This window comes from Chrysemys picta, chromosome 1, assembly GCF_011386835.1.
Source record: "Chrysemys picta bellii isolate R12L10 chromosome 1, ASM1138683v2, whole genome shotgun sequence".
Taxonomy (NCBI): domain Eukaryota; kingdom Metazoa; phylum Chordata; order Testudines; family Emydidae; genus Chrysemys; species Chrysemys picta.
In genome coordinates this window covers 12,866,367-12,890,560 of record NC_088791.1, presented here as the reverse complement: position 1 = coordinate 12,890,560, position 24,194 = coordinate 12,866,367, and the positions used below count along the sequence as shown (strand labels likewise).

General features: G+C 48.4%; 1 protein-coding gene across 2 annotated transcripts in view; it reads right to left on the bottom strand.

Moving 5' to 3' along the window:
* LOC101954000 (store-operated calcium entry regulator STIMATE-like) overlaps positions 1 to 24,194 on the bottom strand; it is a 76,637-nt gene that overhangs the window by 5,043 nt on the left and 47,400 nt on the right. For both annotated transcript variants that reach the window (XM_024106343.3, XM_005291923.3), the window contains exons 5-7: positions 13,906 to 14,018; positions 12,811 to 12,894; positions 9,088 to 9,198 (exon numbers count right to left, since the gene is read on the bottom strand). In XM_024106343.3, the coding sequence (XP_023962111.2) occupies positions 9,088 to 9,198; positions 12,811 to 12,894; positions 13,906 to 14,018 (308 nt within the window). The remainder of the gene's footprint in view (positions 1 to 9,087; positions 9,199 to 12,810; positions 12,895 to 13,905; positions 14,019 to 24,194) is intronic.

Sequence of the window (24,194 nt, the reverse complement as noted above, 5' to 3'; positions counted from 1 at the left end):
CTAGCAGCTTCTTGATTGGCTGCAGGTGTCTGCCTGTCTGCCTTAATTGTTTCCAGAAAGTTCCTGATTGTTCTGGAACCTTCCCTGTTACCTTACCCAGGGAAAAGGGACCTACTTAATCTGGGGCTAATATATCTGCCTTCTATCACTCTCCTGTAGAGAGTGATAGAAGGCAGATATCCAGGCAGAGTTCCTCTGGGTGGCATCCACTGGCTCCCTTGACGCCTTCGAGGAGCAGTGGGTGTTGTCCAGGGTTCTCTGTTCGGTGTCCCCATCTGGTTCGTTTTGTTTGACCCTTTGACCTCACTCCTGTCCCTGTTCTTTTATTAGTTGTCCCCCGTAATTTTTTGGTCTCCAGGTTCTGTGGACCCCCCCTTAGGCTGGGGGGGATCCTTTAGCAGTGGGCAGGATCCAGGAAGCCCACTTCCTGGATCCCAATAGGATCACCCTCCTGTAGCTATCTGGCCTGACCCTGTCACAGTATGTACTCAGGGTCCGGCACGCTCTGCTCGGTCTTCCCTGCTATTGTCATCTGCCCTAGCTGGATTCAAACTGGCTCACTCAGGCTAACCCGTGCAAGCTTCTGTTGTGTAGACAGACCCTTAAAGAGAGGTGAAACTTCAGCACAAGCTTGTCCTTGACAGTTGCATTGGTTGTGTTACAGCAGTGGTGAGGGGGCCCACTGGGCTAAGCGCTGGTAAGACAAACAGAGTCAGAAAGAATTCCTGCTCCAAAGAGCTCTCAGTCTAGACAGGAGAGGCACCGAGCCACACAAGGTCAGTGGCAGAGCTGGGAACAGCACCCTGGGTTGTCGTGCCATCCTGGTCTTGTACCCCAACAATTCACCAATATTCTCATGTCTACTCTTTCAATCTGGGCTTGCCTAGCGTGTGCCTCTTTATACTCAAGTGCCAGAGAGTTGAGAAGGAAATGAACACCCCCACCATAAGTGTTCATTCACTTGACTGCTTTCATTCTTTCCCCCTCCCCAAACACAGTTAAATACTTCTTTTGCATTGTAATTTACAAAACACCTCTGAGCTACATCCTGTACAGAACACACTTCCCATCAGCCGGAATCTGTTGTTCCAGTGTTCCATCTGAGTGCCAATATTTACACAATAGATATGCCCAGGGTAATTTACATATCCCGATACAGGCCTCTAGTCAAAAGCAAGGGACAACTGATTTGTAGATGTTTAAAACTCTGCCGCTTCACCTACTATGACCTCAAGAGCACCGGGTCACAGCTGCAGACATGCTCTGCCAGTTCATTTGGTTGTAGACAGCAGGGTGGATAATGACAGATGCAGTGAACCTGAACTCAGATTCTACGTATAATTGATCTATCGCAAGGATACAGCACGCAGAAAGAAAAGAGTGTGACATGCAGTCATAGCCAGTAATACGAAGAAAGCCGATAAATCTATTTCCCCCATGAGATAGGTGGAATCAGGGCTACTTTAGAACCTGCTCATCTCTGATGTTACAATGCTTTAGACAACACAAAAAACTTAGTCTGTTTTAAGAAATCGAAGTGAATTTTGGGCTTATGAAAGATTGGCAACTCATTCCCCACTCCTCACCCAACTAGATAGCTCAGTTCTGATCTGAAATACCCGTGCTATGTTAATCAGAGTCTCATTTAAGTGTCTACCAATTGTGCTGATTTATGTACCCAGTTAAGAACGGCTGCTGCATTAGCCTAACAGAACAGCTTCCCCTCTCCAACCCCAAATTAACCAGTGCACATGTCATCGGGACGATAAGAGTCCTTGCTAGTAGTGGTCACAAAGACAATCTGAAAATGTGAAAATAAGGACAGACGAACACGTATTCCTGATTTTTTAATCTGCTTTCTGCCCATGGGTAAAAGCCACAGACCCAGAGAGATCAAAGGACACATTAAGGGCTTTGAAAATGCTACTGGTTTTCACGGAGTGGAGAAGACAGTGATGCCATTGACATGGTCTGTGGTTTACTGTCACAACAGACTCCAGCTGAGGCAGGAGAACAGGGAGCCTTCATTTCAGCCTGCATTTACTCAGCTCTCGTGCAATGAGGGTGACCATATTTTCCAAAAGGAGAACAGGACACCCCCAGCTGCTTGCCCAAGCTCCCCTCCCCGTGCAGGGGGCCATTGCCCAGTCACTGGAAACCTGCCAGCCCCCCACATGCTGGAACACCGCCTCCCCCCAGCTCAGCTCTGCCTCCCCCCCCCTCCCCACGAGCAGGGCTGGCATCTCTACTTGCCCCTCCCTCCCCATACATTCCTCCGCACTGCAACCCACTTTTTTTTTGCAAAAGTGGGCATTTGTCCCGTTGACCAAGTCAGCAAGAGCAAATGGGACAAACGTCCACTTTTGCAAAAAATCAGGATGGCCAGGCCAGGGCTTTAAAAAGGGACTGTCCCGGCCAAAACAGGACGTATGTCACCCTACCTGCAACTCAACGTGCAACGATTCAGGCAGACAGTGCAGCTCAGATGGCAGTTAGATGGGAAGGGAGAGAACTGCACAAGGGGCTGAGGGAAAAAGCCTGTCCTGGAAGCTAGCTTTGGGGTTTAAGACTAGCCCAGAAGGAAATTTTAATAGATCCCCATCAAAAGGATGAAAATCCCCCCCCCACGTAAGTGTTAGTTTTGGCCGAAACCACAGCCCTCACTCCACCTTACACAAAGCCCTATGTTGCCTCACTTCATATCTATAGCTCAAGAGTGAGAAAGCGGGCCCTGCCTTAAAAGCCCCCCACGAGATGGAAGATAGGGCTCTGGGCTGGCCAGCTACTCACGGTCTCCCATCAAACAGTGGGATTGCATCTCTGCTAGGTACCTTCACAGCATAGGGTATCCCATGCAATAATATGGAGATATACCTATCTCATAGAACTGGAAGGGACCTTGAAAGGTCATTGAGTCCAGTCTCCTGCCTTCACAGCAAGACCAAGTACTGTCCCTGACAGATTTTTGCCCCAGATCTCTAAGTGCCCACTCCCCCCCCCAGATGAACTCACAACCTTGGGTTTAGCAGGTCAATGCTCAAACCACTGAGCTATCCCTCCCCCCACATATAAAGAAAGCAGCCCTGTAAAAAACAGCTGGTGCAGCCATAGGTAGCGCCAGTTTTAAGACTAGGTTAAAACAGGGACCCATTTTCTAACACGAGCGGATTCCGAGCTCAGGTGAAAAGAATGAAACCCTTTATTGTGAAGAAAGGTTGAAATTCAAGTAAGCCGTGCGACAGGGAGTTGTCGGCGCCTGCTGCTAGACAGGCCTGATGAACTCTGATAAACTCCAGGCACTTTAGCATGAGCAACCCCTGCCAAGCATAGAGACGCTTAGCACCTGAAAGGAGGGAGATTAATAACATAGCAGAGAAGAAGGAAATTCTCCTTATTGAACAATCAGGAGAGCAAATGAGTCAATTAATAGGGATGGATCTCAACCAAATCCCCATTTCCAGCCTCTGATCTTGGATTTCGGCCACCCCAGCTTTGTGGCCTGGGCAATTAGATTTGCCAGGTGGGTTGTCATTTTATCTACCGTTTAAAAGGTGACTTGTGATATTGTTAGGATGTGGATATTGTTAGGATATTGAAAGGATGTGGACAAATTGGAGAGAGTCCAGCGAAGGGCAATGAAAATGATCAGGGGGCTGGGGCACATGACTTATGAGGAGAAGCTGAGGGAACTTGGCTTATTTAGTCCGCAGAAGAGAAGAGCGAGGGGGGATTTGACAGCAGCCTTCAACTACCTGAAGGGGGGGTTCCAAGAGGATGGAGCTTGGCTGTTCTCAGTGGTGGCAGATGACAGAACAAGAAGCGATGGTCTCAAGTTGCAGTGGGGGAGGTTTGGGTTGTGATATTAGGAAAGACTATTTCACTAGGAGGGTGGTGAAGCACCGGAATGGGTTACCTAGGAATCTCCATCCTTAGAGGTTTTTTAAGCTTGACAAAGTCCTGGCTGGGATGATTTAGTTGGGGTTGGTCCTGCTTTGAGCAGGGGGTTGGACTAGATGACCTCCTGAGGTCTCTTTCAACCCTAATCTTCTATGATTGTATAGATAGGAGGTCACATGACAAGTGGCTGTACAGAAGTTTCATGGAGACCAAGAAAGAAGAGAGAAAAGTCAGATTTTCTGTGAAGATCCTCACTTCTGTACTCTTCATCCATGTGGGTTAGAAAACCAGAGCTCTGAGTTTGCAATGTGATATGGCCAATGCAATTTTGGGTTGAAATTGGTGAGGCATCAGGACACAGAGCAGGAAGGCAACAATCCCCATATAAAGTTCCCGTAAGAGGACACTGCAAATACAGGGATGAACCAATCCCTGGCGTAACTCCACTTCACACCAGAGAGGATGCTCCAAGTCAAACCACAAAAGTGAACTGACTCTTTCCTCACAAGAGGTGAAACTAAAAAGTTTTGCTAAGTAACAACAAAGTGAGAGGAGGGGGAGGAGAGGGAGATGGCAAGTCAAATATTCAAAAGATATAAAAAAAGAAGATGGGAGATACTAAGGGAAAGCTAAATATCAGAAAAAAGCCTTCCCAGCAGGGAGGGCTATTAATGGAAGCCCATTGTTTGGAACATTTAAAGCCAGACTGGTCAGAACATTAGAAAAGTGGGCTATAAGGAGAAATCCTGCATTGGCAAGAAGATGGATTAGAGAACAGTTGATCTTTCCTGACTTCTGGAGATTTGGATAGCGGTCTTCTTTATGGACTAGCCTGAACCGGAACAGGTTGCCGTAAAGAGTTTTATGGTGCTCTGTTCATTCCTCAGCACAGCAAGACAGATGGCATGGTATATTTCCATATGCGACTGGCAACAATAGCAACGTACTGGGTATGGAGTCCTGCTCTGTTCTATCCCAGAGGGAACGGCTACCGTATAGTTGTGTCCGCATGCTACAGGGACACTCTGTGCTACAGACCTCCACTGTCCAAGTCAGAGGTGGGCAAACTACGGCCCGCGGGACACTCCGGCCCGGCCCCTGAGCTTCTGGCCCGGGAGGCTCGCCCCCGGCCCCTTCCCTGCCGTTCCCCCTCCCCCGCAGCCTCAGCTCACTGCGCCGCTGGGGCAATGCTCTTGGCGACGGGGCTACGAGCTCCTGGGGCAGCGCAGCTGCAGAGCCCGTCCTGACCCGGTGCTCTGAGCTGCACGGTGGTGTGGCTGGCTCCAGCAGGGCGGCGTGGCTGTAGTGGCCGCCAGCCACCGGTGCTCCAGGCAGTGCAGTAAGGGGGAGGGAGGTTGGATAGAGGGCAGGGGAGTTCAGGGCGGGGGTGTGGATGGGGTCAAGGCAGTCATAGGGTGGGGAATGGGGGGGTTGAATGGGGGCAGGGGTCCCGGGGGAGGCAGCCAGGAATGAGAGGAGGGATTTGATGGGGCGGTGGGGGGCAGTCAGGAATGAGAGGAATGATTTGATGGGGTGGTGGGGGGCAGTCAGGGATTGGGGTTCTGGGGGCGGTCAGGGGATAGGGAGCAGTGGGAGTGGATGGGGCAGGGGTCCCAGGGGGAGGGCCCATCAGGGAACGTGGGGGTTGGATGAGGCAGGAGTCCCAGGGGAGGGCGCATGTCAGGGGGCGAGAAGCGGGGGGGGGGGCATAGGGGCTGGGCCATACCTGGCTATTTGGGGAGGCACAGCCTCCCTTAACCAGTCCTCCATACAATTTCCGAAACCCGATGCGGCCCTCAGGCCAAAAAGTTTGTCTGCCCCTGGTCTAAGGGTATGTCTACACTACCTGCCAGATTGGCAGGTAGTGATCGATCCCCGATCGCTCTGCTGTCGACTCCGGAACTCCATCATGGCGAGAGGCGGAAGTCGACTCACCGCCGTCCTCACGGCCAGGTAAATCGACCTAAGATACACTGACTTCAGCTACGCTATTCGCGTAGCTAAAGTTGCATATCTTAGGTCGACCTCCCCCCCCACCGTGTAGACCTAGCCTAAGTGTATTATTGTTGTTGATGCTACATGAAGGTGAAAGGGGATCTCAGAGGCTCCAATGTTTTGCTGTAAAATAAAGGATTAGTTGTGCTGTTTGTGGGAGGATTAAGATCCGATCTCAGCTGGAAAGAGATCAGGTCTCAACTATGCACAGAAGTTACAGTTTAAACACAACTTTAAACTGGTGCAACTTCTGTGTTCGGATACGGCTTCAAACTTGCAAAAACAGGACAAGTAGCACCCGCGTCCACCCATTATGAAAGACGTTACGAGTTACAGACGTTGAATGGACCTCCACAGCCATCCCTGCTAAATGGGATTGGAGGAGATGGCACTCCTGAGTATCAACCACTACTACGAGGCCAAGACCATGCCATAACCAGAGAGGCGTTAATTGGCTCTGGCTGTTTAGAATTTAGAGTAATTAGCAGTTTTGTGCATGTGGGATCTCTGCAGGCTTGTCTACAGTTTTGGGTACCGCTTTTAACTATAGTGGTTAAACAAAACAAAAAAAGACCCACACGGCACCCCTAACCAAGACAGTTAAACTGGTGCAAAAACTGTTCAGAGCACGCCTCACCTGGCTGCACTGGCTTTCCACTCCTATGAAATAAGAGCACTCAAAAACGGGCTCCCCATTTTTGGAAATCCCCGGAATGCAAGGTTCAGATGTTTTGGAACGAACCATAACTCAGAGCTCCCATTCAGAGAACGAAGCTAGCTCTGCTGCACCAGGACGTGCATGACTCATTTCTTGGCTGACCAGCTGTTAACATCTGTCTCTGCTTTGTCCGTCCCATAAGCGGAAGGAATCCACTAACGCCACATCGCCCTTTAGGAGTGGGAGCTTATCGGGTACACAAGCGCTGCAAGAATTCTGGCTTGAAGTTATGTAAACGGCATCAATACCAATTAAGAACATTTCTTATGCGCAGTGTATATTTCAGTGCAGAAGCCAAAGCCGGGTACTTCTGGCCATGGTTTAGCAGTCCCACCTGTCCGATGCAGAAACTAGTTACACTTACTAGAAGATGTGCTCTGACCAAAGCCATGAGGGAAGTAAACTTAATGGGGACTGGAGATTAAAGTTATTCTGTAAGGAGAACGTGAAATACCTTGTATTATTTCGGTTCTGTTTCTTTCCCCCTTTTCTCTAGGAGTATTTAATTCCACCAAGCAGCAGCTATTTCAGAAGCCAGCCTGTAACTGTGGAACTCCTGTTCAGCCTAGTGGGTCTTGCCAATGAACAGCAGGAAATCAGAATTTGTATATGTCGCATTTTGAAAATAGGGGTGGAGGGAGGGAAGAACAGAATTAGATCCAGCTAGTTAGATGATGGCCTTTGCCCAAAACCCAAGCACAGACATGGATGTGTCCAGTGAACTCTGTTGTATTAGCAAACAATGAGAACAAAATCTGCCCGTAACAGAACAATGTTTTTTTCCTTTGGACTTAAAGCGTGAACATCCAGTTAACCCAAATATATGCGGAGGGTGACTCACACCACAGTTAACTGGCAGTTTGCTTGCTGAGAAACTCAGACACCTGGCAAACTCTGATTCCCCCCAAGCATGTTTTCCTCCAAAATTCAACAAAAGACGAGACATTGGCAAGAAAAAAATTCCTTCTTACTACAACTTTAAACATGTTAACTAGACGTGAGGGCCCCAAAGGAGTCGGAAGCGACACCTGCTGGAGTTCTGTTGATTCTCAATGGACTTCATACGACATTTGCTCGATTCACAGATTAAGAACGATTTTCCATGCCATTAATTCAACCCGGAATCTGGAAAACTATCGAGCCACGCCCTGTCACGGCATTCAGCTGTCATTACTGATCGGGCTAGTCTGTGGATGGTGCGTGAAGTAGACAAGAATCCAGCTTGGTTTTCCATAGCTGGAGTGATGTAGGGGTGGCGGAGTGTAGTACGTGTATGGTGTCAGTGGATAACACTGGTAGTGCCCGAGGAGACCTAATGATCAGATACTGGATATTTATTGCTTTCAACATGGCCGCGTCTACAGGGCCCAACTGCAATCAAGCACAATCCATTGTGCTAGGTACCGTACAACCATCTAGGAGTCCCTGTCTAAACAGAGAAGCCAGAGTAGGAGGGTCGCTGAGGAAGCAAAGTAACTTTCCAGGCTAGAGCTTGGCAGTGGCAAAGTTGGGAATAGAAACCAGGTCTCCAAAGCCTTGTCCACCAGCCATGCTGCTGCTCTCAATACTGAGAGAGGCGATCCCATTTTAAGTCCTTTTCCAGGGGTGGCCAACCTGTGGCTCCGGAGCCGCATGCGGCTCTTCAGAGGTTAATATGCGGCTCCTTACCTAGGCGTGGATTCCGGGGCTGGAGCGATAGATGCTAACTTTCCAATGTGCTGTGGAGTGCTCACTGCTCAACCCCCTGCTCTGACCCAGGCCCTGCCCCCACTCCACCCCTTCCCCTGAGCCTGCCATTCCCTCGCTTCTCCCCCTCATAGCCTCCTGCGCACGTGAAACAGCTGATTGCAGGGGGAGGAGGGAGTTGGTGCTGATTGGCGGGGGCTGCCAGCAGGCGGGAGGGGCAGGGGAGCAGATGGGGGGCTGCTGACGTATTACTGTGGCTCTTTGGCAATGTCCATTGTAAATTCTGGCTCCTTCTCAGGCTCAGGTGGGCCGCCCCTGTCCTTTCCAAACACAGCCACGCTGTAGAATTTTCCTAGGGTCTAGAAATAAGGGCCTGCCCTTCTCGAGCTCTTATTGCCTTTTCCCTCCTGGCATTTCTGGTGCAGAAGCTTTCATGCGCTCACCCACTCCCTAGTGTCAGAGAGCAGACCTGAGGGAGTCAGACACTCCCAGCATCTCAAGACTTGTCCATGGGAGCTGAGAGAGACGCTTCCCTGGGGCGAAGTGGCTCAAGATTCGGTCAGTGCTCCCGTTTCTGCAGCATTAACAAGGGAGCGCTCATCAAGAATCCCGGTCAGACAATCCCCCTCCCCAAGGGGAAGGCGGACGCGGCTCTGTGGCACAGCTGGCTCTAAATTCAAATCACCTGCCTTGTGTCATGGCTACCCACTGCAGTCACAATGAGTGGTGTTCATTTGACTTAGGGTTGGCTGTCTGTGCACATCTGCCCACCGCACATTCCCTGGGCTTACCTGGGATTCTTCATTCCTCACGGGGTTTTCTATGGACCTGCTGCCTTCAAGGCTGTCCGTCTGCTTATACTTCCTCATGATCAAACTGTCCACGACCCAGAACATAACAGCCTTGGAGGGGGAAAGGAAAATAAAAAAGTTGTTCAAACAGCCCAGACTTTGGAGGGCCAATCTTCAGTGCAGCCTAACTGCAAGGCGGTAGCAGCAATAGGGGGTGCTACAGCTTTAAACCTTACAATGACCACCGACAGCTCCCGTACAACCTGATCCTACCGAACAATTCACGCCCTCGACCCCCACTGACACGAATGGAGTAGAGGCCACTCTGCAGGATTAGGCCCCAGGTCTGCAAGAGTTTGACCAACTGTGTGTTTTGGGAGCTATTTTCTCTCCTCTGCATTGAAGCCTGGTCGGTTTGTCAGAGCAGGCACTTGCTGGAGGACCCACTGGAAAAGAGATTAAACAGTAGGTCAGGGCTGTAACTGGGTCAGAGTGATTTCCCACCATGCTCTGCAGCTGGAACTGGCTGAAACACGATGCATCCAGAGCCAAGGTTCACCCATTCAGCTTCCCAGAACAGTTGTCAGTGCTTGCACTGGTTTCCCACGTGCTGGGAAAGTTTGCTCCTGAGCCAAGCAGAAGTGGCAGCAGGGACACATTATGGCCATTTGGGGCCCAAGGCAAATCCCGCATGGGGCTCCCACGGCCCCACCTCCCTCAGGTGGCAGCAGGTTTCCAAGTGAAGATGAATGAGGCTTGGAGGTGCTGCCTCATGAGTCGGCAGAGTCAAAGGCACACACACACACACACACACACACACACACACACACACACACACACACACACACACACACACACTGTTTGTGTTTTCAAGCTTTCCCCACCACCTAGGAGACCAAACACAGCTCCTCTAAAAATGAAAGCCAAGTTTCTGAGCTCACCAGGCGGCTGCAGGAGCTGGCATGTTATTTGGCTCAGAGCAGCCAGGACGTGCTTGGCGCTCTCAGTTACTTAACCACGTCGGCATGCACGCCCAGGTGGATTCTAGCCACAGCGATTGTGGTGACATATCTAGGAGATTAAAAAAAAAACCCTGTAGTTTCTGTATGAGAAACCAGTGCCCAACAGAAAGGTACCAGCTCGGCAGCTGTAGGCTTTTCTCCACCTAGTTAGAAACTGCAGGGGACGGCAGCTTTCCCTCCTTACCAGGCGGTCTTCTGAAGGGGGAGAAATATTAGCTGTCTTGAGCTGTACTGACTCATGCATTTTGCAATCCTATTCAGACGAGAGTTGCAATGTCCTGCCTCACTGAATGCGACCCCCTCTTGTGCCAGTCTCACTCAGACCACACTCCTCTCCACTCTGAATTTCCTCTCTGCCGTCCACATCAAATTCAAACAGCTTGTCTCTGCCTGGAAGGGTTCTGTACGGCTCCTCTGTTGCCTTACTCTCTACTGGGAGGCAGCTTGGCCTAGCGATAAAGCACTGACCAGCACTCAGAAGACCTGGGTTCTAATCCCTGCTCTGCCACTAGATGGACTGGTGGGTGACCTTGGGCAAGTCACTTCCCCTCCCTGTGCCCAGTTTCCCCATTTCTAAAAGGTGCGGGTAATGAGACGGACATCCTTGGAGATCTACTGATGATGAATGCTCTAAGAGCTAGGTATTACTGACTGCTTCTAACTGGCTGGCTGCACTTCTCCCAAGCCATCCAGTGAAGTACTTCCTACTTCTGTCTTAACGCCATCTTCCATCACATCCCTTATGTTTGAGATTCTCCATCTTCTTGTGTGCGGTCACCAGAGAACGCACCAATGTGTGGGAGGTCAGGAGGAGCGGAACAGCACCCATTTTAACCACAGGGTCTTAGCAAAGTTGAGACACATCACTAGGAAAAGAACTCTCCAGCGATAAATGGAGTTGTTCCTGGGATTTTTTCCAATTCCCCTAGGAAGACAGTTTCCAGAGAAAAAGGAAAGGGAGGGAAGAAGTGGCGTAGCTGGATAGGACGGATGCATAGTCTACCTTGAACTTCTTGCATCCTGAGTTGCGGTGGGTGGAAAGACGTTCTGAATGGAGCAGGACGCCATCTGCCATAGCATGTCGTGTCAGACTGCAGTGGGACATTCCATTTCACAGTTCAAAAAACATTCTGGTTCCATCAAAAATGGCTTAATCAAAGGTTCAAAGCCTCTGAAGGCAGACACGGAAAGGATTTCCAGAGTGATGGTTTAGAGACGATCAACAGTTTTTGGGACAACAGAACATTTGGCTGGACTTCAAGCAAGTCCTATTTTAAAAGGACCTTCTGTAGCAGGAGGGCTAATTTTATACAAGAACATCAGAACAAAGTTACCCTATATTTATTTCTAAGCATCTGAATTACCACTTCCTCCCTAAGGAGTTTTACATCAGACTGAGTGGAAGTTTCAGCCAAAACCTCAATGGACGTTTTTGTTGATTCTTCCCAGTTTTGAAGGCTGCGAACCGTAGGGAAATCTATTTGGACAAAGAGGTTTGCAGACACAGGGCCCGATACTGACAGCACCAGCCTCTCCCAATGAGCTGGATTCTTGTCTGATTTGGTAGCATTTACACCCATGAATCCCTGGCCTATTTGACTCTGCCTTGTTGACCACAGAGTAGAGGGCATTCACCTTGCAGGACAGGGCCTGTTTTGGAGTTATAATTGGTATTTAACGTGAGTGACATCACTAGAAAACTACCACTCAGCTGTTATCTTTGCCTTTTTGGATCAAATTCTATACACGAGCCAGTTCGGCTTTTCTTTAAGAGCATCATTAAAGAGGTGAATGGAAGGCCCATTGGCTGATAAGGCCGGAGTTCAGAATTAAGTGCTTGTCATCACAGGGTGCCACTAACAGCCGAGTTGCGGACGCCTGGGACGTCAAGATAATTGCAAGGGAAGCCCAGATCCTTCATTCGTCTCTCATCAGGTCCAGTAGAGGAGGAAGCGATTTTTAAGTACAGCAGGACAATCTGTCCCAAATGATCACTTAAGCAACAGACTTTTGTCTGTCTTAATGGATCACGGCGAAAGTCTGGAGGCCATATTTTACTCTTTGATTCACCCATAGAATCCAAGTCACCTCATTGTCCTCACCTTCACCCTATCCTGTCCCAGCCCCACCTCTATCATTTTCATCTTACAGTTTAAGTAGAGTCTTCTAGACAGGGAACCTCCGTTTCAGAAAATGCCATGCACATTGCATTAAGTACTTAAAAAAACCCCAAAGCAGTCACCACCTTTCATCTTGGAAACCCTAAAACCACATCCCCGTGCATTGAATGTGCCGTATTCTAACAAAAATATGCAAAGACAGACAGAATTAATCATTAGCTATGGTAGAGATCTCAGAGTTTTGTGATGTCCAAGAGGCTTAATTACATCACTCCACAACTCAAATTCCTCCAAGTAACAGTGTTGGTACAATTTACTAACTAGGAGACGCTAGTGTCTCAGCAATAGGTGGCTTCTGCATAGACTGCTGAGACAGGCAGGGTGGTCTAGTGGGTAAGGCAACAGCTGGAGAATCCCGAGAGGGAAGTTCTATTCCCAGCTCTGCCAATGACCTATTGTGTCACTTCTCTGCTCTGTCCTATTTCAAGAGAGTAAGGACTGCCTGTACAGCACGTCTCTGTTGGGACACCTAGGCCCCACAAAACCGTAGTGTTTTCAGAGGAGTCTTTGGCTTCACTTACATTGACTGTAAAAGGCACAATGAACATGACCAGGACGAGCTCTAGCTGAGGGTCTGGGATATAATCCAGTAAAATCTCCTGAAGCTGCAAGGGAAACAAAAATTAAGCATGTTGTTAAAATACATCTTGGTTGAGGGCTATTAACCACGAATTGCAGCGACCTTCCCACACTGGCAGATTCGTGGCGGAGGCAGCTGCGGCCTTTTTTACCCTGCCGCGTAAGCTAGAAGAAGACAAGCTATTCCACCCCACCCCAGACGTTTCTGGCAGCCTGAGGTCAGGCAGATGTTTATTCGTTTATTAAAGTGCTGGTCTTCCACACTAACAGTGCATTAAAATAACAGGCAGATTTTCCTTGGATTCTCTCAGCCTGGCTGCAAGACAAGCTTATCGGCCAGCAGCCTTGCATGAGGTGGCCTGGAAGACATCCAGAAGAGTACTGCCAGCCCCCCCCGATTACAGGTTCGCATACCAAGAGTGGAGAAATCTACATTAGCGGTTCAAGTTTAGGAGTCCTGTACAACGAAGGTTCAGAATACTGGTTTCAACAGGAATGAAATGCTGATGTGTCCCAACTTAATGTCTCCCACTTGTTCCAGCTCTCTGGACACACACAGTTGTCGTCTACTGATAGTCTTTGTATCATGGTAGCAGCTAGTGGTCAGAACAGATCAGAGCCCTACTGTGTTAGGTGCTGTACAAAATACAAAACAGCCTCTGCCCTGAAGCAATTACAGTCTGAAACAGAGAAGACAAAAGGAAGTATCATCTCCAATTCAGAGATGATTTATGGAAACAGAGATTAAGTGACTTGCCCAAGGTCATAGAGTATATCCGTGGCAGGGCTGGGAATTGAACCCAGTCTCCAGAGTCCCAGGCTACAAGCTCATCCATCCAAGGACAGAACAACCTATTCAATGTCTCTCTTTATTGTGACACGTTTCCCTGCCACTAACCATTTCCCCAGATGCAGTAACCAATAATGGGTTATTTGAGGGCTCCTCGTGAGTGATGGTCTAATAAAGAATTAGCGCACACAATGCAATGGAAACACCCGCCCTCCCCCTCCAGAGGAAAACATAACCAGTCACTTACCTTTGTCCAGCCAGGGATGAACAGGGCAAGGCTTACCACAGTCTTCTCAAAGACCATTATCAGCAAGTAGAGGATGCACTGGCCAATCCAGGCAGCAGCTTGTGGAGGGTCACCTGGAAAAGGAAGCTAAACCTAGCATATGGAACAGGAGTAGAACACTACCCAGAGAAATATCAGCGTACCCTAATGTAAAACAATATGGACTGACAACGGGAGTTAAGGAGACTAGCACAGGAGAAGGGGGAGGTGTGTGTACAGTGCCTCAATGTACCAGCTTGTACATGTACCTTTGACCCCTCCTAGAAAAGATGCTAATCTGCTTGGGTGTTGCAATGATCCAGATGGAGGACTAGAGGGGAGATAATTCTTCTGACAGCTACTGGAGGTCTTCTTTCATCTCAAGCTGTAGAAGCTTACGGTTTTGGAGCAGAAAGTTGGCGCTTTCTTCAGCCAGGAAATTAAAAATGACTCTGGTCCCTTTTCAGAATGTTTTAGATTGAAAACGGAGCAATATTCACACTCAGTTCAAACAATTCCTTCCAACACGCACTGCTTTGCAGGTCATCAAATTTCATCGGTCTTGCCCCATCTAGCTTAGCCAGATCCTCTGTCTTCTTTAGTTTAAGAGAATCTAAACAACTGTGCCAGTGGCAAGTTTTGCCAGGTCTTCATATCCTTTTCCAGGCTATTGGGAAAAAATTATATATGGGCCCAGTAGCAGATTAACAGGATAAATGCCATGAGTTGTGTTTTTCAGGAGGTCAGACCAGAGCCAGTGGTCCCTTCTGGCCTTAAAATCCTAGTGCTGATCTTGGATACAACGCACTGCCACGCTGACAACAGATCATTTATTCCTATCCAGTGCTGGGATAACGCCATGCCTGAAATCCAGCCCCTTCAGTTGTCAAATATGTGCTCACATGCTACCCCAGGCAGCAAGCTCAGAACACAGCCTCCAACTATAAATTCAAGGGCAACTTTAGGCAGCACCTGGGATTTCCCCCACATCGAATCTGAAAACGCCAGGGGTCTATGGTGATCTACACGGTCACGGCCTCAGTGGTCAGTACCACGCAAAAGGCATCGTTTTCATAACTAGCACTACATCCAAGATAGATTTCACCTTACATGGTGTGGATGTATCAGATTTCTACTAGCTGCTGAGGAGACCGGATGGCTGGGGACGTAATACTTAAGGTCTGAGACACAGGGCCTCCATCATCCCAGGTTTTCATGTAATCCAATCTGAAAATCAATGCTAGTTAAATATGGATGATCGGTACTTAAAGTGAAAATTAAAAGCATATTTATTATTGTTAGCAACTATAATGGAACGATATCTGTTACAGTCAGGAGCGTCAGGCCTCAATAAACATCCTGCCAGCTGTTCGTTATCTTCCTAGGTTCATTACAGTCCGTCGGGTCTGCAGAATTGGGGTTGGCAATATATAGCTCTCTTGAGACGCATGCCACATTTCCTCCTGACACTCAAATGGTAAGAGAGCCTCTGGTGGCATCTCTGTTTCCAGTACAGACCAGAGCCCAGAACCGCAGCTGCGCAGGAGAGTCGGAGCAAAGCTCCTCTGAAGCTGGAAGGTGATTCGAGGTTGGATCAGTTATTTGATCCAAATGGGTCAGGAGGTCTCTTGGCCTTCCCTCCTCATCACAGCCCCCAGCCCTTTAGGGAAACCCATGCTCAGTTCACCCCCATCCCTGGAGACGTTTTTACATTCTGGACATGACCGTGACAGCAGAGAACTCTCCTGGAGTGCTGCTTGGAGTTGAAGCATACAAGGGAAGCCATCTAGATCTCATTCTCCAGCAGACTAGTAGCAAAAGCCACGTCCAGCCTGCCAGCGACAGCACATGCAACCTATTAGTAAGAGGACAGGGCCAGCTCTTATTCCTATCGTGAAGGGCGATTCTGTAAACATGAGGCAGGTCAGACAATACCAGGGCTGTATCGGCTGGGGACGAACTAAGGCCTTTGTCAAGCCGACACCTTGCAGGAGCAGTAAAAGAGAAGCACTGAAATGTTTGATCAACGTTTGTGATGCCTCCCAGGCTGAGGAAACATCTGAGAGCCAAGGGCTACTAAGCCTTCTACACACTTTTGGGTGATCTATAGCACCCGGAGCTAAAGGCAGCCAGCAACAAAAACACACTGAAACGTTTGACAGACTGATACAAACCAGCACGCCTGTGGGTTCTGGTGTTATTACAATGAACTGTGATCAAGCCAGCACAGGAATTCCGGCTGGCTAAGAACCTGGAGCGGCAAAGGCCTCATCTCATTAATTCCCTTCGCTGTAACTTCTGGAAGGAAGGGAGAAGGGGAAAAGCCAAGAATGGATGGTTGCAGATGGGAACTGAGCAAGGGAGGCTGCTGAAATGGGAAAGGGTGGGTGAGTCATGGCAACAGGGACCAGAAAGAGGGCAAGGGGAGGAAGACGCAAAGATAGCAGGGCAGGGAAGAAGAGAGGAGAACAGAAAAGGCAAGAGGCTTGGAAGGAAAAAAGGCCAAGAGGAAGAGAAGTGTGGGAGGAGTAAAAGGGACCCAAGCCAGCCAGCATGGACGTTCGCTTACAGCAGCTGAAGTCTTGAACAGTGTGTGCATGAGCTAGTTGGGGAGAAGCTGCCTGGTGGTAGTTGGGGGCTGGGAGACGCTGCTCCCCTTGCTGGCTTGGGCAGAGGGTTTCAGTGTTTTAAGAGCAGATCCAATGGACTCATCAGAAGCAAGGGGCTGGGTTTTGCCCATTCCTTGACTTGGGGTGGGTTGGGTTGGGTTGGGTTTTTTTGCTATGTACCGACATCTGAGACGTTCCCACACAATTCCTTGCACCTGAAGCCTTGGCAGATAATGCTATTCTAGTCCAAAGCCCAAGCATAGACAAAAGAAATCCATCCCTTCCCTTCCGCCTTTGAACTTGGCTTTCCCTTTTCTTCGGGGCACTCTCAGCTGGGGTGCACTGACTCCAGAATTGAGGCTGGATCGTCAAACCACAGCAGCCTTCACAAACCCCCAGCTGCCTGCTCCACAGCTGATACGGCACTTGGTTGCACCTGCAACCACTCAGCAATGCTCATCTGGAGAGAAGATGCTTCATCCTGTGCATAGCTACGACTTCTACAGGCTACCTGTGTGAGGCTGGCAGACCGGGTGCCAGCTCTTGCAAAGGCTTTAGGCCTCAGCTGAGCACTGACAGTTTCATTGCTGGAAAGTAGTCCAGCCCACCGGTGCATCAGTATGGTTAAGATGGGTATTGGACTTATAATGGTGTGCTTAGACTTTATGAAATGCTTGTGTGTGGCTACATGTATTAATCCTACTTAGAATGTCAATATCCTAGGGTATATACGGGAATACTTCAGTGTTTGCTATATAGCTGTAACAGGTTTGTTCTGAACTATGTAACTCACCAAAGACAGAAAATGTTTACCCAGTGCAAAGTGCTAAATCCCTGTGAGGGGTATTACCTCTGGACCATCTGGAAGGGCTATCAGAACTAAATGGGCCATTGTGGGACATCACAAGGCAAAGGACTTGATTAATTGTCCCCGCGGACCCATGAAGAGGCTACCTGCAAAAAGGCTCGTCCCACCAGCTTGAATTGTGGAAGAAGGAAATAAAAATAACTGACAAGGAATTTTTTCAGCTCTTGGGCTGTTTGGACTCTGAGGGCTCAACCTATGAAAGAAACAGCAGCGGAGATCCCCAGGGTCAACCTGGGTGAGCCCAAAAAGATACTCAGAGCTGACAGATTGCTACAACTCTGTCATCGTTTGGAACCATAAACTGTAACTCATTTGTGACTGTAGGTTTGCCAGCTTTAACCTGTAAATAACTTGCTCATTTCTTTTTCCTAGTTAATAAATCCTTAGTTAGTTTACTAAAGGATTGACTACAAACATTATCTTTGGCATAAGCCTTAAGGTACAACTGACCTGGGGTTAAGTGACTGGTTTCTTGGGACTGGAAGCAACCCAAATATTTTATAGAATCCTAGGACTCGAAGGGACCTCGAGAGGTCGTCTAGTCCAGTCCCCTGCACTCATGGCAGTATTATGTAATCAGACCATTCCTGACAGGTGTTTGTCTAACCTGTTCCTAAAATCCTCCAATGACTGAAATTCCACAACCTCCCCAGGCAATTTGTTCCAGTGCTTAACCACCGTGACAGTTAGGCAGTTTCTTAATGTCCAACCTAAACCTCCCTTGGTGCAATTGAAGCCCATTGCTTCTTGTCCTATTCTAGGAAGTTAAGGAGAATAATTTTCCCCCCTCCTCCTTGTAACAATCTTCAATGTAATTGAAAACTGTTATCCTGTCCCCCCTTGGTCTTCTCTTCTCTTGACTAAACAAACCCAATTTTTTCCATCTCTCCTCATCGCTCATGTTTTCCAGACCTTGAAGTCATTTTGTGATCTTTGATGCATAGCAAACAACTATCACTAAGTCCAGCTTGCCTATGTGGCAATGCCCAAGGGGACTGCCGGTGACTCCATGGTAAGGCTCAGAGTGCTTCAGGAGTTCTCATTTGTTACTGGGTTGGTGTAATCTAATTGTAGAACACACCACCAGTTTGTCTGCCCTGAGGCTGGCCTTCACAGTCGTGAACTAGTCCAGACAGCGTGACAGTCTGCTCACTCTTTCCCTACTGTCCAGCAGGAATCTGACAGGGTCAGTACAATACCACTGATTGTTATCTTACCACCAGTGACCGTCGTATTTTTAAATGTAGCAGGTGCCAGACAGCTTCACAATGTACAACATTTCATCTTTACTACCAAGGACAGGCAAGGAAGTGTTATTTACTCCTTCTTGTAACACAAGAACTAGGGGGGTGGGGAAGGGTCACCAAATGAAATTAATAGGCAGCAGGTTTAAAAAAACAAACAAACAAAAGGAAGTATTTCTTCACACAACGCACAGTCAACCTGTGGAACTCCTTGCCAGAGGATGTTGTAAAGGACAAGACTATAAATGGGTTTAAAAAAAGAACTAGACAAGTTCGTGGAGGATAGGTCCATCAATAGCTATTAGCCAGGATGAGCAGAGATGGTATCCCTAGCCTCTGTTTGCAAGAAGCTGGAAATGGGCGACAGGGGATGGATCACTTGATGATTACCTGTTCTGTTCATTTCCTCTGGGGCACCTGGCATTGGCCACTGTTGGAAGACAGGATACTGGGCCAGGTGAACCTTTGGTCTGACCCAGTATGGCCGTTCTTATGTTCTTAAGGCAGGTTGGAGTAACAGCCAACCTAAAACTTTGCCCAAAACTCAAACCAAATACCAGCCTTTTCCTGGCTTTGAAGTCTGCTCAGGTTTTTCCTCCCTCATGTTCCGTTTGAGAAATTCAGCTAGCTGTTCATGATTTTCTTGTCTGCCAGGCCTATTTATAAAGAAGACCTGCTCACTCTAAGAGCACTTTATTTCTCGGTCTGCGGGAGAGCGATCAAAATACAAATTCAGCATTATGAATTCACTGCATAGTACTTTCTAGATGCACTATACAAAGCTGGGTTGAAAGGAAAGAAAAACTCAAATATCTTCAGCAGCAGCAGAAGCAAAACCATACTGGCCAGGTTGGGGTTTGTATAAGTTCGTTTTTAAGCCTTGCTATCTTGCGGTCACTGTGACCACCTCAAAGAGATTAGTCTTTCATCCTTTAACACACCTTGGAGGCAGGGTAGTATCCACATTTTATAGACGAATTGAGGCACAGAATAGATTCAGCGACTTCTCCAAAGTCACACAGGAAATCTGTGGCATATCCACAGACGTGACACACTGGCAGACCAGGTGCCAGCTCATGCCAGAGCCCCAGGCCAATTCCCTTGTGTATTATTATTCCCATTCCCAGCCAATGGGAGCTACTGGAAGCGGTGGCCCGGCCCACACTGCTTCCCGCAGCTCCCATTGGCCAGGAACCAGCGAACTGCGGCCACTGGGAGCTGCGAGCAGCCGTATCTGCAGACACTCAGGTAAACAAAGCGTCTCGCAGCCTGCCAGGGGCTTACCCTGAACAAGCCGCGAACCAAGTTTGGGAACCACTGGTATAGATCAAAGAGCGCTCATCTCAATTGACTGGCCTCTTACAATTGGTATGCATACTTCCACCTTTTCATGTTCTCTGTATGTATCAATATCTTCTGTCTGTGTGTTTCACTCTATGCATCTGAAGAAGTGGGCTGTAGCCCATGAAAGCTTATGCTGAAATAAATTTGTTAGTCTCTAAGGTGCCACAAGTACTCCAGTTCTATTCACATTGTGTTTACTCCTGTAACTAAATAACCCATCAAAGGAGAAAGAGGCCTTGTAGAATGCAATTGAAGAACTTTAACAGAAAAGTGCTAATTTCAAGGAAAGTGGTCACTGTGTATTATGATCGGAGGGCAAAGACTCCAAATGCACTTTCTATCATCAAAGGAAAAGGCCACGTGGGTAGTGACACAGTCAGCTCGTTTTCTGTGAGAAACTACAAGTATGGATTCAAGGAAAGATCCTACCCTTCTGGACTGTTTGGACTCTTCCAGGGAAGTGTACCAGATGCAAAGTGGAGATATCCAGAGACAATCTGGGTACTCTGAAAAAACTTTTGGGAAACTGGCATTATCACATCACTGCCCCCATTTGGAATTAAACGGACTCACCTGTGCATATATTTTACCTGCTTTCACCTCTTGATAACGCTCATTTCCTTTTGTTAGCTAATAAACCTTAAGTTAGTTTACTATAGAATTGGCCACCACTGTTGCTTTTGGTGTAAGATCTAGAGTACCAATTGAATTGGGGTAAGTGACTGGTCTTTTGGGACTGGAAGCGACCTAAATGCGATGTGATTTTGGGTGTAAGTAACCATTGCATCACAACGTCCAGTTTGTCTGGGTGGCAAGATAGATTGGAGAGTCTAAGGGGACTGTCTGTGACTCCATGGCAAGATTGGCATAGTGATCCGGGAGTTCACATTTGTCACTGCCTTGGTGAAGTCTAATGACAGAACACACCACCAGGCTTGGGGGTCTGCCCCGTTTTCTCACAGTCCGCCGTGAGGTAGGCGCTCACAGTCGTGAGCCACTCCAGACAGCGCGACACCCAGGAATTGTACCCTGATCTTGCATGTCGAAGTCCTAATATAAGCAATGCATTGGACAGGGCCCAACTGGAGGGTCCTTGGGGGGGAGGGATAGCTCAGTGGTTTGAGCATTGGCCTGCTAAACCCAGGGTTGTGAGTTCAGTCCTTGAGGGGGCCACTTAGGGATCTGGGGCAAAATCAGTACTTGGTCCTGCTAGTGAAGGCAGGGGGCTGGACTCAATGACCTTTCAAGGTCCCTTCCAGTTCTAGGAGATAGGATATCTCCATTATTAAAAAAAAAAAAAAAAAAAAAAAAAAAAACCCTGCAGAGAGGGTCCCATTGTGCTGGGTGCTGTACTGCCTCGTCTCTTCCTCAAAGCGCTTACACCCAGAGAAGAAACAAGTCACCGAGTAGAAGAACTTGCCCAAGGCCAGGGGCAGGAATAGCATCCAGCTCTCCCAAATCCCAGATTCAGCGCCCTACCCACTGGGCCACGCTACCTCTCCATCCATCCTCTCTTGTGACAGTCCTTAAGAGGCAGAGATAAGGAAATGTAGCTACAGATTCAGTCACCACAGGGAAACATGGTCCCAGAGAACAGACGCTAGTTTTATTCCCCCTCCAAAGCTTCCAGCTATCACACTGCAGAACAGTCTGGTATGGTACTTGTACGGGTGGACTGCAGAGCCACACAGGAATTGGGGAAGTCATTTTCCTTCAGGTAGAAGAGGAAGAGAATAAGGCGGAGACCAGACTAAGCCTTGTGTTTACTGTGAGGCTGCCTAAACCCATTAACTAGAGCGGTGCAAAACTCAACTTGTTTGAGCCACGTGGCCTTGCAAACCTGCTCTTCGCTTTGGCATTTCAGAGAGAAACAAACAGATCCAAAAAACCCTCAAAGCAAAACCCAACAGTCACATTGGAAATAGACAGCACTGCACCTTTGGGTTGTGTTGCGATACCAGACACCGGCCTGGACCCCTGAAACTTTCAATAAGCCAGGCCAGAGTTTAAATCAGGCAAGTTTTGCCTGGTTCAGGGTTTCCATTGTGAATGCTTCCAGTCTCTAGCCTGGTGATCTCAATGCCACACTGCTCGTGGTTATTCTCCACCACATACCGACTGCACAAGTCAACGGAAGAGCTGTCAAAGAGGCACAGATCCCACCACTGAGATGTTCCAAGCAACAAGTGTCTCAGAGCAGTTTTTTAGCTGTTTTATCCCTTCTCGTCCACGTTCTTCATTTTAATTTTCAAAACTCTGAGAAAAAAACGTTTTAATGCAACAGAGGAAGAATCGGTTCTTAAGCATAAAGAAGTTTCCGGGTTAGACATGCGTTGGTTTTTATCCTCTGCCCAGAGGGTCTGTGGGTTTTGGAGTTGTCCTTTGCAGGAGTTTGGTCTCCTAGGAACAAGAGGCCACTCAGTGCCAAAATCTCTCTGGCCTGGGGTATATGTCGAACGGTTTTACAGTTTTTCTTAAGTGGCTGCATGGCTCTGTCCGTGGGATTTAGATCTTCTCATTTTCAGCCGTGAGCTCAAATCTAACCCAGGGAAGCAATCAGCTGCAGTGATCAGGTGGCCATTGGGCTGCTCTGTGATGTGTGTGGTCGTCCAAGTCCTATTCGGCAAGGAAGAGTGCCAATATTACAAGAATCATTAAACAGGCATAAGAGAACCCCCTTCTTTCCTCCTGATCTACAGGTCAGCCAGAGGCTTGAACAATTCAATCTGATACAGTCCCCTGGAGCTCACCACTCCGGGCTGGGCCAGCCAGCAAGGGAAGCAGCTAGATGCATGGTTCCTCCACATAAGACACCCGACTGGTACAGGAATTGACAGCCTCGCAGAACGTAAACCTCCCACACACACACACACATCGTGATGGATCTCACCTCTCAGATAACTGGGTCCCAAACTACTCGGGTTTTACAGACTGGCAGCCAACACCTTCCTAGGCACACACAGGAGGCTCTAGGCAGCTAGTTCAGAGCCCTGGATCATTGAGAGCAGACTGCTTTAATCAATGGGCAGGATGACACATTCTGCTTTAGCTGAAGGCTCCAGATGCTTTTCTCATAGAACACGTTCTAATCAGACCTTGAGATTCCACAGCCACAGAAACGGTGCAGCCTCCGAGTTGAACTACAGATGGGGCGGGAAGGAGGGACGGGCGGAACACGTTATCTGCCATAGTTGATACCTGAGAATCTAGGAGAAACAATGGATCCACTAAAACCCATAAGATTGCAAGGAATGGTGGCAAACTCAGGACATACACAGAGTGCCCGCATCCCCAGTCACAATTGATTCAGTCTGATCCTACCTGAGCTTACATTCCAATTCCCTACCTTTGTCGGCCTCGGAGAGCGCAGGGCTACAGCATTTGTGTTAGACTACAGGGAAATCTAGATCACATATATAGCGTGGATACTGCTGGGAAAGCCGCCTCCTCTCTCCTGCACATACAGATTCAATAGCAAGGATGGAACAATGCAGAATCTCACACCTATTGACCACTGGCAGAGGCAAAAAAGTCTTAATGGTGCCAACAGCAAATGGTTAATACTCATGTGTCAGACCTACTGGGTGGATAAATCATTTCCCAGAAGAATACGAAGAGCGAACAGTAAATCCACTCGGTGCGGGGTCTGGGGAGGAAGAATACGCGCTGCCAGCTTTTGAGACTTCTTAGTGAGGCAAGAAATCCCCCAAGTGAGAGTCTTCTCACCCACTTCCACAAGAGCCTGTAGGCTGGTCAGCTCCTCATTGAGATCAACACTGATCAGTCCAACAAAATCAGCAGGGACACTTTGTATCTGTGACCATCAGCAGGAGGAGAGAGTGAGCCACAGGGGATCCTCAGACCCATGCTCTGCTCCCTCTGACACAGGCCCAGATAGCCTCCCTCGCAAGTCCCATAAGGACAGACTCACCTCCTGGAGACACTGGAGGGTAAGTTTGGAAAAAGGTGATCATCTGACCTGAGCAAACATTAAATTCCAATCCTGCGTATAAAAGGCTTCAAAGATATTCTTGCATTGTAGCTAGCAAGTGTTAGAAGAAAGTGCATCACCGTCTTCTCTGCTGTAGCCATCTGAGTCTTCACTCGCGTGTCTCCATGATCCAGGAATGTCCTCCTCCTCCTGTCTCATATATTCCAGTTGTGCTGGGGGCGAGAGCCTCCCGGTAGCCTGCAGAGCTGAGCAGC